Source organism: Euleptes europaea, chromosome 2 (assembly GCF_029931775.1).
Source record: "Euleptes europaea isolate rEulEur1 chromosome 2, rEulEur1.hap1, whole genome shotgun sequence".
NCBI lineage: Eukaryota > Metazoa > Chordata > Lepidosauria > Squamata > Sphaerodactylidae > Euleptes > Euleptes europaea.
In genome coordinates, this window is record NC_079313.1 from 42,975,414 (window position 1) to 42,991,330 (window position 15,917).

Here is a 15,917-nt window from a genome sequence, read left to right on the forward strand (position 1 = left end):
CTCAACTTTGCCTTGGCTCAGAGCAAGTGCCAGGCACTGGCCTTAATCACTTTCTGAGAACCATTGGAAAAGTTCCATTTCTCATGAAAACTGGAGTAACTATTGCAGGTCCATAATAAATCATGGCAAATTCCATCAGAGTAGCCAAACTAACAAGGGGTTTTGTGAACGTGCTGCAATACTTTTTATTATTTCAGCTAATAAACTGTGCAGCTTTCTTTTTCAAAGGGCTGCTCATTTTAAAATTATTATTATTAAACAGCCCAGTCTCTCCTGTACATATAACTTGATGAGATGCATTCTTATGAGCTGCATGCAGAGGACAGGATCCACACAGGGTACAATCAAACCATTTAATTCCCCTTCCTCTTATCCCCCTGGGCTGGTTCTGTCCTAAGCACATTGCTACATAATCTAGAATAGAAAGCCCATCTGTACCTCCCACCTCTTCTGCAACATAAGTGAATATCATGTGCCAAAACATCCCAGGGCCTGAATTTGAAGGCTTGAACCCAGAAGAGGAGGTAGAGTAACTGGATCCTCTGCATCCCATACATGACTTCCCTGCAAGCCCCAGTACTAATAGGGGTCAAGGAGAAAACATGAAGCAACCTTTCTGGGCAGCACAAAGCTGCCATTGGTCCCTCAAGGCCAGTCTTGTCTATTTTGACAGGCAGCAGCTCTCCAGGAGTCTTTCAAATCACTTACTACCTGTTGCTTTTAATTAGAGGTGCCAGGGATTGAAACTGGGATCTTCCACACAAATACCATATTCTTAACCACTCAGCCACAGGCGCATCTGTGGGCCCTGCTTCATCCCAGGAATTAAAGGGTCTCCATCACTGCCTGCTGGGGCTCACCACCCCGTTTAGGACACTTCTTGCAGTCGCTCCCAACCCAAGAATGACACAATAGCTGAAACCCAGAGTAGGAGGCAGAGTGTTTGCTTGAGAGCATGAGGGTCTCCCTTCTTTTAGCTCCACTTGAAATGACAGATGCCAGGCTTGACATCAGAAACACCAGGATTGGTTCCACAAACATATAGACAGAGATGGAGCTGCAGAGCTAGCTGTACAATTCTTCAGTGGCTGCCTAGACTGACGCTGCAACATCCCATGAAAGCAGCCCTTGTTCTGCCCATGACACCCCAGCTATTGGGCTGCACAGCACCTCACTTGCTCCTTGCTTTCAACCCAGCTGCAGAGCTCCCGTGTGCCCTCAGCTATTGGGCTGCACAGCACCTCACTTGCTCCTTGCCTTCAACCCAGCTGCAGAGCTCCCGTGTGCCCTCAGCTTGCTGGACCTGTCTTATCACTAAGACCAGGGCTTTGAGCTACCTGTCTCCTGCCATGTGAGGATGGGACGGCGCCCCACACGTTCAGCTCTGGGGTGGGACAGGATGACTGGCTTGCTTGGTGGTAGGTGGGCACAAACCTCTCACCCTAAAGTAATGGCAAGACAGGTTGTAGTGTACTTGGCCTTACAGATGGCTGGTACAGTGGGGGAAGGGAAATTAAGAGGAGTCCTATAGGGATTCCTTTCCATCTGGGTACCTGTGAAACCTAGAGATAATGAATCATGCCTTTTGTTGTATAAGTGGTGGAGGCCAATTTTAAAAGACAAAGCTGAGAATCAAGGTCACAGTTGTTTATCTCTGATGAACTGTTTTTGTTCCACTCTGTTACAGTAATAAGGAAGGAAAAAGAAATGACTAAAGATAGGAATGATAGGTAGTTCGCGTTTAAAAAATTGTAAGCTAATCTTTCATCGTCTCAAAATGGTACCTACATCGAATTTTTGGTAATATGCACATTTACTTAAATGTAATCAATGGATTATTTGCCAAATTAATTTGTCAAGAAGCAGATGATTAATCAGCTACAAATTCATGAATTAATTGGCCACAGTTATTTTCTTTTAATGTACTTTGGAAGTTGGAATTGTGTGTTGGCAAGCTCTATAACTTTAGGAACTCCTTGAGAAAGATAATAACTCAGTTCAACCTATTGACACTATTCAAGGAAAACAACATAAATCTTTGGGCAAGATCAAAGATGTGCTGAAAGAAGTTAATGGTTTCCATTTCCCCTCAGGACATGTCCGCTGTGGCAAACTGGACAATAGTGGAATGGGTTTGTTAAATTGTATGGGGTTTTATGCATTTAAAAAAATCTTGTGAGAAAATATACAAATTGTCATTATATCTAATAATAAGCTGGCTTGTCCCTATGCCAATCATGAAAGCAGCAAGACCAGACCACCAACTGATAAGATATGGGTGTGTACATTCTATATGGACTTCCCAGGCATGCAGAAGCATGTGACTCACAAAATTAACATAGAGAACCTGCAAAACAGCCTGGTGACCGTGGTCCAGAAGGCATAGAATGCTGAGAGTAGCCAAAACGCAGGGCCAAGCTGTACAATATACCCGATATGTGCAGGGTCACAGGTGTGCAACGAGACTTGTAGTCAGACAAACATCACGAGAACTTATCTTAAAACTCACTTTCACCAGCATTTCCACTTGTCAGATTCTTCTTCCCTGCCCCACCTGGCTTCAGTCCGTGCAGGTCCCTATGATCCCCAGCAAACCTTTTGGTCAAAAGGGGCCCATCCGTCTTCACCAACAGAAAAGTTGGTTGGAACCTACCCAATAGATATGTTAATAGATAGATACGATGACTTGTTGCTGATTATATTTAATTTATGTTTATTATTTTACTTTCATAGATTGGGTTTTACTTGGGTTTTACTTTCTCCTATGCAAAGGGAGAAAGAATACCACAATAAATAAATAACACTCTGGTCAGTCACTTCCTTGGCTTCCACGGGCCCCTTGTGTAAAAATCCAACTTCTCTGGAACATCTGTATCTGTCGCCATCAGCTTGTGAGAACACAAGAAGCAGAGATCTTCTCCCATCTGGCAGGCTGTAAATTCAATTGTGCTTGAATACAAAATTTGAAACGGAGTTAAAAATAAGCTGTTCCCATGGAGATACTGGCTCCCCCCCCCCCCATCTATATTTTTATGCTTTATTGGAGCGAAGTGATGAGGGGGAAATCAAGTTTTTTTGTAATTGATACTTGAGGGAACAGCATTTCTCAAATAGATTCTTAAGGGGTTAGACATTATTTTCCTGGCAGAGACAAATATGATTGCTCCATTGTTTTAAGAAATCAGCATTTTCTATTGTGGGTGGTACAAAGATCTTTTGTTGTAGAAGTTCCATAAACTACATTTACATTGCTTTACTAGAACCATTCCTGAGGTACCATTATGAGCAAAAGAAAAGTATATTTTACAGCACTGTTGAAAACTGGTTTGAGATTCATTCACTTCTGAGATATTTATGATCAGGGCCTAAAAATGCAAGGTGCCTGGTTGCTCAGATGCCTATAAATTTGTTTCTAACATTTCTGTTTGTATGTGTGTGTGTGGGAGAATTATTATTCCATCCAGACTGTAGGGGGTTAATGCCTAAAAACACCTGAAGCCTAAATATGCAAAATGGGCACAATCCAGCTACAGCTAAGTATTTTAGGGTTCCAGTGATTTCAATGGGAGAATTAAACATGTGCTGAACTCTTTTTCTATTCAAATCAAAGGGGCCTGAAAATATCTAGTTTTGGTGGGATTGTGCATGTATTTTCCATCTCTATATTGCCATTATTAGGGTGCAGAATGCAGATGTTGTCCAGATATGCTCTGGTAAGAGAAGGATGCAATCCTCTCTATATAGAATTACTACTGTTATCCAGCTAAACATAATGTTGTTTGCTCCAGGGAATTCCTCTCTAGTTCTACCTAATAAGTGCTTGGACATACTTGTCATTTTATGTGGCCCTATCAATTTTTTATTGAGGTGCCTTTAAAAAAATTTATTCACTTTTCCCCTTCTAAAGAATAAACATAGTGTACTTTTTATAACTTGTTTTTACTGCCTTTCTTCACATGCACTCTGGAAAGCAAATTGCTGTTGCCAATCTAATTCTTGAGGAGATCTTGCAGGAGCATCTTCAGCCTTCCCTTCCCACATCAAAGTCCTCAACCCATATGAGTCTTGGAAAAAACACAGTATTTTAGCCTATTAGTGAGCTAGTGCGGTGCAGTGGTTAGAGGGCTGAACCAGTAGCTGGGAGATTTAAGTTCAGTTCTCTGTTCTACCATGAAACTCACTGGGTGACCCTTGGCCAGCCACATTCTCTCAGCCTGATTTACCTCATGGTAGTTTTGAGGAGACACTAAAGACACTAAAAATAATTTCCAAAGCTGTTGAATTTTTTTATTGTATGATTGCAGGAGAAAGCAAAAGCAACGTTCTGGGGAGGTTACCTCTCCCAAGAACATTTATAGTTCCCCAGATAAGGATGCACAACTAGAACTTCAACTTAGAAACTTCCAGTGAAATTTACTTCTTAGTGTCTTTTCTCTGCAGCTAATCATGGCTTGATCCCTCCCCAAATTTTGCCCTCGGGTCTTCAGGAATTCCCATGCCACAGTTTGCAACTGTACTGGATACAGTGGGAGGCCTGGGTTTCTCACAGGAGGAGGGCATCACGACTAAGGGCGGGGGACAAGTGATATCATATCAGGGGTAATGTTGCAGGGTGTGTCCTAGTGATGTTATGCAATAGGGTCTGTGCAACTCACTTATCTGCAAGCAAAGACCATTTTGGCTCATGTATCTTTTTGAGTTGTGCACTCCCCAATGTGAGCCAGCTGGCTGTGGATATAGATGTTCCTAAGGAATAACCATGTGGGCTATAGCATTGGAGGTGAAATCAGAGTCATCCCTTGTCATCCATAGGTGACTCCTTGATCCCTATTTTGGTTTGCCCTTAATTCCTCTTATTCGCGTTTTTGCTTCTGACAGCAGCATGCTAGAACAGCCATCTGGACAGAAGTTCAGAACAACCACCTGCTGGTAGACATTTATTTGAAACACACAATAACTTATTTATGAGTCACCCCTGGCATTTGAGCAATATTAAAGAAAAATCTCTGTGCTTCATCTGAACACCCGCAGTGCTTTCTATGCGAAATCTTGGTTGGCGCAAACTACCTGAGCAAACGCAGTGTCACATTTATAGAGAAGCACAGCAACGGCTCGTGCTGAGCAGAAGGTTAATGTATTCTCTACCGAGGGTTTAATCTTGTCACCCCCATGGCTGATAGGCAGTTTAGTTACTTGGAGATTAGACATTACTAACTGAAACCCTTAAACAAATACAGGAGCATTCAGAAGTCAAAAAGGAAAAAAGTGATTTATCAAAACCAAATTGTAACACTCGCTATTTTAATGCAAAATTAGTTTGCTAAGTCAAAGTACAAATATATAACAGCATGAATTCTGGAGAAATGTCACCTACTTGGGCATGATCCTGTCAAAGTTAAACACTTTAAAATCTCACTGATTTCAGTGGGAGATATTTAATTATGGATTTTACTTTCCCACTGAAGTTAATCGGATAGAAAGTTGCATCCCTTTTGCTGTGTGATTTGTGAAACCAGGCTTCAGAATTCACTACGGAGCCTCTGAAAAGTATTTGTTGTGCACTTTTTAGGAAAGGCCAAGTATGTCAAGGGCTAATAGAGATTTTAAACAGCAGCAACAGCAGGATTCATGGGCTGGATAGAGAAGAAATATTTCACATGTTGCAGAAATCAATCACAGAACTGCAAGTCTGGCAAGAATTATCTGTTTTCCGGAGCTGTCCACTGAAGCACGTTCCTTCTTCGCAAAACATTCCTAACAGGTTAAACTAGAAACCAGCCAAATCCAGCCCAAAGAAACCTGCCAGCTCAACTACCCCAATTCTAACTGATATCCTTCAACACTGGGCTGTCCCCAATCAAGTAGCAGCTACTGGTGTTGCCAGCGTGGTTACATTTGTGCCTACCTGCTGGTAGCTAGACTCTGAACCCAGCGGTGGCTCAGTAGGAGGTACCACCTGAGGCCACCTTCATAGCTGCCCCTCTGCTGTCTTCCCCCTTCCTGCCCAGGAGATGGAGTAGCTAAGACTCCTAGTTCCCCAGGCATCTTGAAACACAGTACAGCAAGCCGTGCATGCCCAACAGAGCCTATGTGGCTTGCTCTGCTATGCTTTCAACAGACAGACCATTTTCTGCTCCAGCTCTTGGGTGGGATGGTAGTGATAAACACGTGGAGGTGAGAGGAGTGTCAGGGTAGCAAGCGTGACAGATGAGAGAGTGGTGGCAGCAGAGCGACTTTCCAAAATACTCAGCCGGAAGTCACTGCTTCCCTTTGCCTTATTGTACAGCCAGGCCTGTCTGAACCTTTAACACAATAAGGGGAACAGAAATGGGAATCACAAATGCCGAGCTTTGGCATCCTTTTAACCTGATAGTTTCTTCTTTTCCTGAACAAACAGCCTGGAATAACATTACTGGCAGCATTGAGCTCCATCTCCAGTCTTCCTCATGAGTAGCCAAGAGGCTGCTTGGGCTGGCTGTTCTTCAACAGATGGAAAAGTAATGGCATAGCACCACACTGGTTGGCTCTGGCTTCAGCCCCAAGCCAATCCAGCTGCTGACTAGCTGTTCATCTGTATCATAATTACAACATGTGGCAAGCCAAGAGCAGGAGTCTCTTAAGAATGAATGAACCAGCCTAGCCTCAGCATAGCTTCTCCTTGCAGAGATTCTATTCTGTTTCTTCCTCGCTATAGTAGTATCAGTCTGTGGCTTCTTGTCCATCTCTTTCTTGTATAACTATATATTCTAAACTCTGCAGGCAGGGATAACGCTCTGTACAGAGCTTAGGGCACTGTCAGTGCTTGATAGTGTTTACCTGCAGACAGTCAGTAGCCTGTCTTAGAGCTATGGGAAGGGCACAAAGCATATACTTTGCACACAGAAGGTCCTCTTGCTCAGTACCCAATATTTCCAGTTAAAGGATCTCATGGCTAGCAAGACCAGGGAAATTCTTTGTCTAGGACCTTAGAAAGACTCTCTCCCACAGTTCTGTTTGCCCAAACTGAGGACCAAACTAAAAGTTGGACAAGGGATCTATCGTTTGATTCCTCTGATGTGCAGTTTAGCCTCACAAAGCTGTTGGGGTGTGTGTGATTTGGTCGCATTACTGTGCTGGGAAAGGGTTTTGCTGGGGGTTGGGGGGGGGTTGTAAATTCCTTTCCTGCTGTACCCTCTTTCTGACCTCTCCCACCCCAGGGTATTGTTAGCATCCTCTCTTCATCCTTTTTCCTTACTGAGGTTCATTGCAACTTGGGGCCAGCTATTTCAATCTAGGAAATGGCACGAGGGAGTTAACCTCCCTGCCCTATGGCTTTTAAAAGCATAACTCTGTTGGGAAACCCAATACAAATTCCCCAACATAGCCTGTACTTTGACCAGCAATCTCAATATATGTGCCCAACTAACCGTGGCTCTGTTCTCAAGTCCTTACAAACTAGGATTAGAACTCGACTTCTCAATCTGCCAAAATAGGAAGCCCTCAGTTTAGCAAAAGGAAATGTAATCTTTTAAGTACAAACCTATTTTTAAAACCGTGTTATGTTAAGGAAGGTTCAATATTTAGAATAGCCATTGCTTTGAAAGGTTTCTGCTACTTTTAAATAAACGAGGATTCTCCTCATAGTTAAGAATGGTGTGCTCATCATACACGGTGTAGGCTATGATCCAGTGAAGATTCAATCCGTGTGAAGAACAAAGCAGTCAGTAGCCTCTGCTGCAGGATGTTAAAATATCAGACTAGGACTGGGCTTAAATGTCCATTATTGAAGCTTGGGAGGACCAGGGGCCAGTCACTCTCTCAACTTAACCCACCTAGCAGGATCGCTGTGAGGATGGAACAGAGAACTGTGTACATACACTAATCTCCGTGGATGATGAAACTGTGATGACTGATATGCTGGCATGGAGACAGATCCTCCATACTCAGCATGTCATACGTATGCTGAGAAGACCTTGGCCTACAATCCACACATGGAAGCAGCCTGACCCTGGATTCATGCAGGCATCGCCCACTTTCTCATGCACTGAAAAGATAGTACAGGCAACTTTAAAACCATTATGATTTGATTGCTGTGGATTGTGAACCATAAGATGTGATTGATTTTTGCAAGAGATATACAGTATAAGCAGCGTTATACCCTTCTAAATCGCATTGGAGTCACTCTTCTTAGGACCGCACACACTGTAAATCTCTAATTATCTGCATTCAATGAGAATTCCAAGATTGAACTTTTGATGATGCTTCATCTGTAAATGTAATGCCATCGAACCATCTGGCAACCAATTCTTAGACTCCTTTCAAATGACAAGTCAGCATTACAAGTACCTCTTGTGTAGCAGAAGGAGTTCAGAGTTCTGCTTGTCTCATCTCAAAGCCCCTGGAACCACGAGGGAAGTCATTCATGGTAGAACAGCCAGAACACTGGATAGGAGCCCAGAGGCCTAACCCCATCTGAGACCCACTCATGAAGTCTCCTTACAACGTTGTCTGAGCCCTGGTCTGTGTCATGGTCACTGCTTCCAGTGCTATGCAGCATTCATACCACTTTGACTCCCCAGAGCATTTATGCAGCCTCACTAACAAGCATGTGAACTGTGATTAAATGGAAGGAGGGGGAGAGAGAGATTAGCCACTTAATAAGCCAGCATCAGAGGTGGGCATTAACCCACATCCAAGTCTAGTGCTCCATCCACTGAACCACATCACTCCACAGTAACAGAACCTGCTTTCTTTCAAAACAAATATCCAGGACATGTGCTATTACCTCAGTTTCCCCAAGGGTGGATTGATAAATATGAAGCCCTAAAAGAAAGAATTCAGGAAAAACTTCCTGATCATTTTATGCAGGACTATTGTTCCTTTTGGAACAACACTGAAAATACAAATGCTCTGTAGTTATCTGCTGCCCCCATCAGGCAATCCCTAACATTAGAAATACTTCTGAACAGCTGATTCTTTTTGTTGAAACCAACCCAGCCTATGTCTATTACTGCCCAACAGTGATTTATTGGGAAAGAGTTCTGCCAAGTGTTCGGACAAGGAGCTGGGAACGGTGGCTGACATGTCAGTGGACTCAGGGCAGTTATGGGAAGGAGCTTTCCTTATGAAGTCTTCGAAGCTGGTCAGATAAACATTTCTATTGAGGCAGAAGTCACCATTCTGCACCCCAGCTGGGTTTTGCTCTGTTTTTTACCTGCTGTATTATATCTGCTTATATTATATTTTCAGTGCTGACTGGTTGAAGTTTATTATTATTTTTGTTCACTTCAAGATTACATAAAGTGCTATTTTAAGATTATGTCAGCCACCTCAAATAGTGAGCGCTGATTGGAATTTTTTTTTAAAATCCTTCTTGTAATACATTTAAAAAGTGCAGAAGAGAATGGTGGTATAGGACAAAAGCTAGCTTCTGGGGAGAAGGAAAGCACCCTCTAGTCAGTGCACATTCCTCAAAGTCACGCTGCTCCCCTTATCTGAAAAATCTGACAAATTAAAAAGGATACACACAAACAGTGCTCTTATCTGCAATAAATATACACATTCAGTTTACTTACTGAGATTGCTTTATTATTTTGTCTGAAATTGAGCAACAAATAGCTACAGAAATAAAAATGCAAGGGGTAACTGTTGTTTTTTTTGTACACATTCTTTTGTAAATAGGGTTTCATGTGATAAACTCACAGGAGACAAAGCGGATGGCAGAATCATTTTTAAAAGCTGAAATAATCTCCCCCCACCCCAGCTCTGCGGTATCTGTAGTTAACAGCTGCTTGGGTCTTTTTTAAACTTCACACTGCCCTTTGTACTTGTGGTTTTCACACAAAGAAAATGCAATGAGCTCTTGTCTCCTCCCTCCAAAACAGCTATCCTTCATGGGAATTAATTCAAACGAATGACTGATCATGACTCCCATTTCCCCCCTCAATCATGTCATTTGAAATGTAGTGCAATTCATCACTAAGGTTATCTTTTTTAAAAGAAGAAATGCTACAAGTTGGCATTTAGCATCCCGATTCCTTGGCACTCAATAATGCAAGCATCCTTGGCTGATTCTTCATCTTCTGATTTTGTCACTGTAAACTTGGCCTGCAACGAAGTTATTTGAAAACTATCAACTAGCATTACTATTATTTGAAAAATCTTTCTAATACATCTTGCAGAGCAGATGCCAAAGTTACAATTTTAAAACTCTAAAAACGACATAAAAATGGACATGACAAAATGCACCATAAAAACAAGTTGAGAGCAAGGCAACTAAAAACTTTGCAGTTAAAAACCTGAGTAAACAAAATAAAGTTTTCCATCTGTAGTCTGAATTTATTTAAGGTTTATGCATTTGGAATATGTATTTACCTTCTTCCTGACACTGCATTCAAGGTAGTTTACAATCCAAACACATACAGTATATTGCACATCTCACAAAAACAGTATAAAACAGAAAAGAAACACAAGCAAAGTCAGGCAGTAATGCTTAGACCAGCCCTCACAGACTCTATTCCATAGCTGCAGCAACTCTACTGAAGAACCATAACCCCAACAGACAAAGGCCACACTTGGAGTACTGATGTGCCGGTAGCCTTAAATATGTATGTACTCACCTTTGTCAGCTGTTCTGCAAAGTGTATAGCAGTTTGCGTGTGAAGGGTAATGGGCCCAGTTTTCACTCTAGAGACTCCATTTGCTAAAGCCATGAAAATTATCAGCTTCAAAGGGGGGAAATGAAGAAAAATCAATAAAGTGACATAGTATTACTCTCCAGACAGCAAAAGAAAGTCAAACAAGCATTCCTCATCTATGACCCATTGAAGACCAAACTAGACATGATGGTATCCTCACGACCACGAGGGCCTGATTCTCATTGGGCCCACAATATGGTGGGGTGAGGCACTCTTGTTCCCCTCCACACCTTGTCAAGTACCTAAATTGCTGCACCCCCCTCTCCCATAGCTGCTTGGGCATTTGAAAAGGCACAGAGACAGGGAACAACAGCACTGTGGGCCCGATCAGGATCAAACCCTCACAGCATTTTTAAATGATTTTAAAATGGTGGCAGTGTCCTTGTGGCAGCCACAAGGATGTCATTACATCTTATTTGGCCCTCAGGCTTGTGTTATCTCGATTAATTCCATCTAGATTTATTGATTCCTATTTATAAGTGCCTTCCCTAAAGGAGTGGTACAGGTAAATAACAAAAGAACATTACCGTATTTTCCAGCGTATAAGACGACTTTTTAACCCAGGAACATCTTCTCAAAAGTCGGGGGTCGTCTTATACGCCGGGTGTCGTCTTATAGGGCGGGTGCTGAATTCTAAGCCGGACTGGAGAATCTGCCTGGGGAGCCGTCTCTGCTCTGTCCATGTCCGCCGGAGGAGGGAGGGGAGGCGAGCCCAGCGAGGGCGCTCGCTGCCTGGCTGGGAGTCGGAGCCAGGTGCACCGGGGCGCACGGAGGGAAGCGCTCGGCCGCGCTCCGGCGGCGGCGCAAGGCAGGCAGGCGGCTGGCTGGCTGGCCGGCCGGGGCTGGGGTGGCCGCTCTCCCCGCGTCCTTCTCTGCCTCCTGCCCACCCGCTCCGGCGTCGCGACTGCAGCCGCGCCGCCCTCCAGCCCAGACTGAGGGTGGTTCGGGGCTGAGCGAATGAGGGCGGGCTGCGTGCTCCTCCTCGCCCCCCCCCCGCCTCCTCGCTTCCCTGCCTGCGCTTTGGTGCGTCTGGCTCCGCTCTTGCAGCGCGGCCAAGAATGTGACCAACTCCCCAGGCGGGGCTCTTCCAGGAACAGGTGCCGCCTCCCCCCGGCCCGGCCCGGCTCCCGGCCCTTGTGCAAAAGGCGAGCGAAGGGGGGTGGCAGGGGAGCGTGCGAGGGGCGGGCCTCGGCTGCGGAGTATATCCCAAACTCTATATTTTAACTGGAAAAGTTGGGGGTCGTCTTATACGCCCAGATGTCTTATACGCCGGAAAATACGGTATTTTAAAATCAAAGAACTGATTAATATACAATAAAATTCACACACATTTACCAGTTTAACCTAGGATTCCAAAGAAGCAGTCTAAACTTAGATCTACAGGAGATTTCAAAGGGAAAATGTTCACAAGTCATTTAAAATGCTTCTCTATGTGTGCTTACTATCTGAATGCAGTTCATAGCTAGGGTACTTTTGATTAATTGTATAGATTGTGATGACAAAGTGGGAAACAAGAAGTCTCATGGTATAGTCACGTTGCAGTAGCTGAAGATTTCATCATCTCAAGGGTCAAAAAATTCATTTTTTAAAAGGTACAATTCTTGTCCTTATGGCTATAAGGTAGGCTTGTAAAGTAGGCTTGAAAGTATGTATTCAAAGTCCAATGAAGTCTCAGAAACCAGAGAAGAGGATGAATATTATAATGAAGAAGAGTATGAATAATCTACCAGTTCCCTGCTATCTAGGATGAAGGGAAGCAGAACGGAACCTTAGCTTACCTGTGAGGGTTCCTTCTACTCTGAGGAAGAAGGACATCTTCAGCAGCGGGTGGTTTCCTTCTCATGCTCAGGGAGGCAGGATTCTAAACTTCAACTTCCTGTCCCCTGAGCTAGGACCGCCCTCTATGTTTCAGTTTGAGGACTTCCAAAGCTAACTTAGACAGGAAGAAATAAATGAGGTATAAAAAACACAGATAACAATATGTATAGATATATCTGTCTGTATGTAAGGTAGCTATTGTCAGTAACAACTGAACATAATTTTAAACTTGATAACAACTGTAACGTAAGGGGAAGAGTAGAGATCTTCCATGGGTTCATGGACACGTAGTGATGTTTATCTCATCTGACACATGTTGTGTTCTTTTTATATCCTTGATAGTTCGCCCTGGGTGGGCAAGATGTCCTTCTTCCTCAGAGTAGAAGGAACCCTCACAGGTAAGCCAAGGTTCCGTTCTCACTCTGAGGGCGAAGGACATCTTCAGCAGCGGGATTTTCAAAAGCTGGTAACTCTTGGGTGGGATCAGTTATCACTCACTACGTGCTATAGTACAGATGCTGCATCGGAGGATACATGAGTGTTGAGTTTGTAGTGATGTACGAAGGTGGACACAGTGGGCCACTTTGCCGCTTTACGTATTTCCTCTATTGATGCATTCTTATTGAAGGCAGCCGCTGTCGCCGCACTATGTACAGAGTGTGCTATGATTCCCATTGATACTAAAATTTTGCTGTATTGGTACGCCGTCTGAATGCACTGTCGTATGCAGTTGCTAATGGCCGCATTGGACATTTTTCCACCCTTGTTGGCGTAGAGACCAATATAAATAGGCATCTGAACAACAGAATGGTTGAGTACGTTTCAGGTATATGCGTAGGGCTCTTCTCATGTCAACGGTGTGCCAAGCTTTTCCCTTAGCGGGTGGAAGGAAGGTAGGCTTAGTTCTTGCTGCCTGTGGAACTTCATATTAACCTTGGGGGGTAAAGGTTGGATCAAGTTGAAGCACAATCTTATCGCTGTGGAACACACATAGGCTTTTTCTAGCTGAGAGTGTCCCAAGTTCTGATATCCTTCTTGCTGAGGAAACCGCCGTAAGGAATAATACCTTCATCCGAAGGTGATTCAATGACACATCTCTCAATGGTTCGAAGGGAGGTTTAGTCAGGGTATTCAGTACCATGGGGAGTCGCCAGGTGGGAAATCCATACACCACTGGAGGAGAGATGGCAGTTACTCCCTTCAGAAATGAGATCACATGAGGATGTCTAGTAATGGGATACCCATCCAACTGAGGTGCTACTGTCGCTATGGCAGCTACTTGGCGACGTAATAAGGACAATTTTCACTTTTGTCATTGGCCATCTTGTAACAATTCCAGTAGGTTTCTCATGGATATTTTTAGTGGTTCCAATTGATTTCGTTTACACCACCAGACAAATGCCTTCTAGGTGAAGTTACAGATTCATCTGGTAGACGGTCATCTAGCCTTTTGTATGGTGGTCACCACATTCTGGGAATATCCATGATCTAGCAACCACTGCCTCTCAAGGCCCAAGCGGTCAGATGAAGCCACCCCGGATCAGGGTGAAGGGGGGGGGGGCTAGTGTAGAAGATCCTGATTTACTAGTAATTATCATGGTTCTTGGACAGACAATTCTCTCAGGGTTGGGGACCACGGCCTCCGTGGCCAATGTGGGGCTATGAAGATGACATTTGGCTTTCTCCATTCTTATTTTCCATAGTGCCTTGGGTATTATTGGGAGAGGAGGAAGGCATAAAGGAGTTCTTTTGGCCATGAGGACAGCAAAGCGACTGTCATTTCCACCCCTGGGTGAACAAATCTCAAGCAGAGTCTCCGAGTCTGATGGTTTGTTGGAGATGCAAATGGGTGGTTGTCCAAACCTTTTTGTTATTTGCTGGAATACTTCTTTGCCTATTGGCCCATTCCCCTTCATCCACGTGTGGTCGGTTGAGCCAGTCAGCCTGTGAGTTCAGTGTGCTCTTGACGTGTTCCGCCCTTAGCCCAATTTAGGATGGTTTTGGCATGGAGAGACAAGGAGCGAGACCCTCCCTGTTTGTTTATAATGTACCTTTGCTGAAATGTTGTCTGTTCTGATCAATACATGATGTCTTTGGATCCGTGGTTGGAATGCCAGAAGGGCTTTCTTGATGGCACGCAGCTCTAACTTATATATGTGAAGCTTATTCTCCTTCAGCAACCATTGGCCTTGAGCGGTGTATATCTGTGTAGTGGATGTCTGTAGGTAATTCTGAACCTTTGACAGGTTGGTTGTTCTTGTCCACCACAGGAGACTGTCTCTGACTTGGTTGGTCAGGGTGAGTCGTGGATTTCTCTTTTGCAGAATTTGTCTTGATGTGCCTTCAGGAACCACTGCAGTGGTCTTGCATATAGTCAGGCCCAAGAAACAGTTCCTATGCAGGATACTATCAGACCGTGTACATGCGCTAGGGATGTTAGTCCCGCCGATCTGGACTTGCTAATTTGCTTTGCCAATTTGGATATGATGAGTATTTTGTCTTGAGGTAAGTATAGCTTGTTGCGTGAGGTGTCTATAAACACTCCTAGATACAGGATTGTCTGCAAAGGGAGCAGGTTGTTTTTGGCTCAGTTTACAAGGAAGCCAAGTTGTTCCAGGAGGTGCACTGAATTGCCTCTTGTTTGGAGTGGGCACTCAGTAGGATGTCGTCCAAGTAGGGAAGATGTGAATCCCTTGTTCCCTCAGAAGCGCTACCACAGTGATGAGTACCTTTGTGAAAACCCTCCGGTCTGATGAGTGCCCTGAATTAGTAGTGATGTTGACCATGGGCAAACTGAAGGTACTTGCGATGTAATGGGTTGATCAGTATGTGTAGGTAGGCATCCGTTAGATCCATGGATGTTAGGAATGACTGGGGTCACACGGCCTCAATGATAGTTCAAAGAGTCTCCATCCTAAAAATGTTTTTGCCTCACGAACTTGTTTACATACTTCAAGTCCAATATTGCGCGCCAGTCCCCATTTTGCTTTGGCATGGTAAAGATGAAACACACCATGGTGTGCCGCTCTGAAGACGGTACTGGTTCTATGGCTCGTATTTCCAGTAGATGGCGGATTGCTTCTTGGTTCCTGAGACGTTTGTCTCAGTTTGGTGAGACTGGAGATGGGGTAAACCGGTCAGGTGGGGGTGCCTGAATTATATCAGGTAACCTTTGTGTATGATTTGTCAGACCCAGGTGTCTTTCTGGGCTAGGTTCCAGATGTTGGCAAAATGTTGAAGTCTTCCCCCCACTTGAATCAGACGGCAGACATTGTTTCCTTTGTTTATTGGAGAATTTTCCTGATTTATCTGTCCCCGGGTGTTGAAACTGGGAAGTTTTGTTGAACCTGTATCCCCTACGGAAGGATGCCCCTTTCTCCAGACTATGCCTTTCACCTATTGTCTGTTTCTGGTTGTGCCAGG

The 15,917-nt window shown here is 44.1% G+C and overlaps 1 protein-coding gene across 2 annotated transcripts in view; it reads right to left on the reverse strand.

Annotated features, from left to right (window-relative positions):
• The window catches only part of RTCA (RNA 3'-terminal phosphate cyclase), a 197,415-nt gene that overhangs the window by 165,225 nt on the left and 16,273 nt on the right, over positions 1 to 15,917 (reverse strand). Inside the window, exons 10-11 of one of the 2 annotated variants that reach the window (XM_056867702.1) lie at positions 10,599 to 10,703; positions 9,977 to 10,086 (exon numbers count right to left, since the gene is read on the reverse strand). In XM_056867702.1, coding sequence (XP_056723680.1) covers positions 9,988 to 10,086; positions 10,599 to 10,703 — 204 coding nt within the window. In that variant the 3' untranslated portion in view covers positions 9,977 to 9,987. Of the gene's footprint in view, positions 1 to 9,915; positions 10,087 to 10,598; positions 10,704 to 15,917 lie in introns of those variants that run through there. The other variant, XM_056867701.1, reaches the window with a different exon arrangement.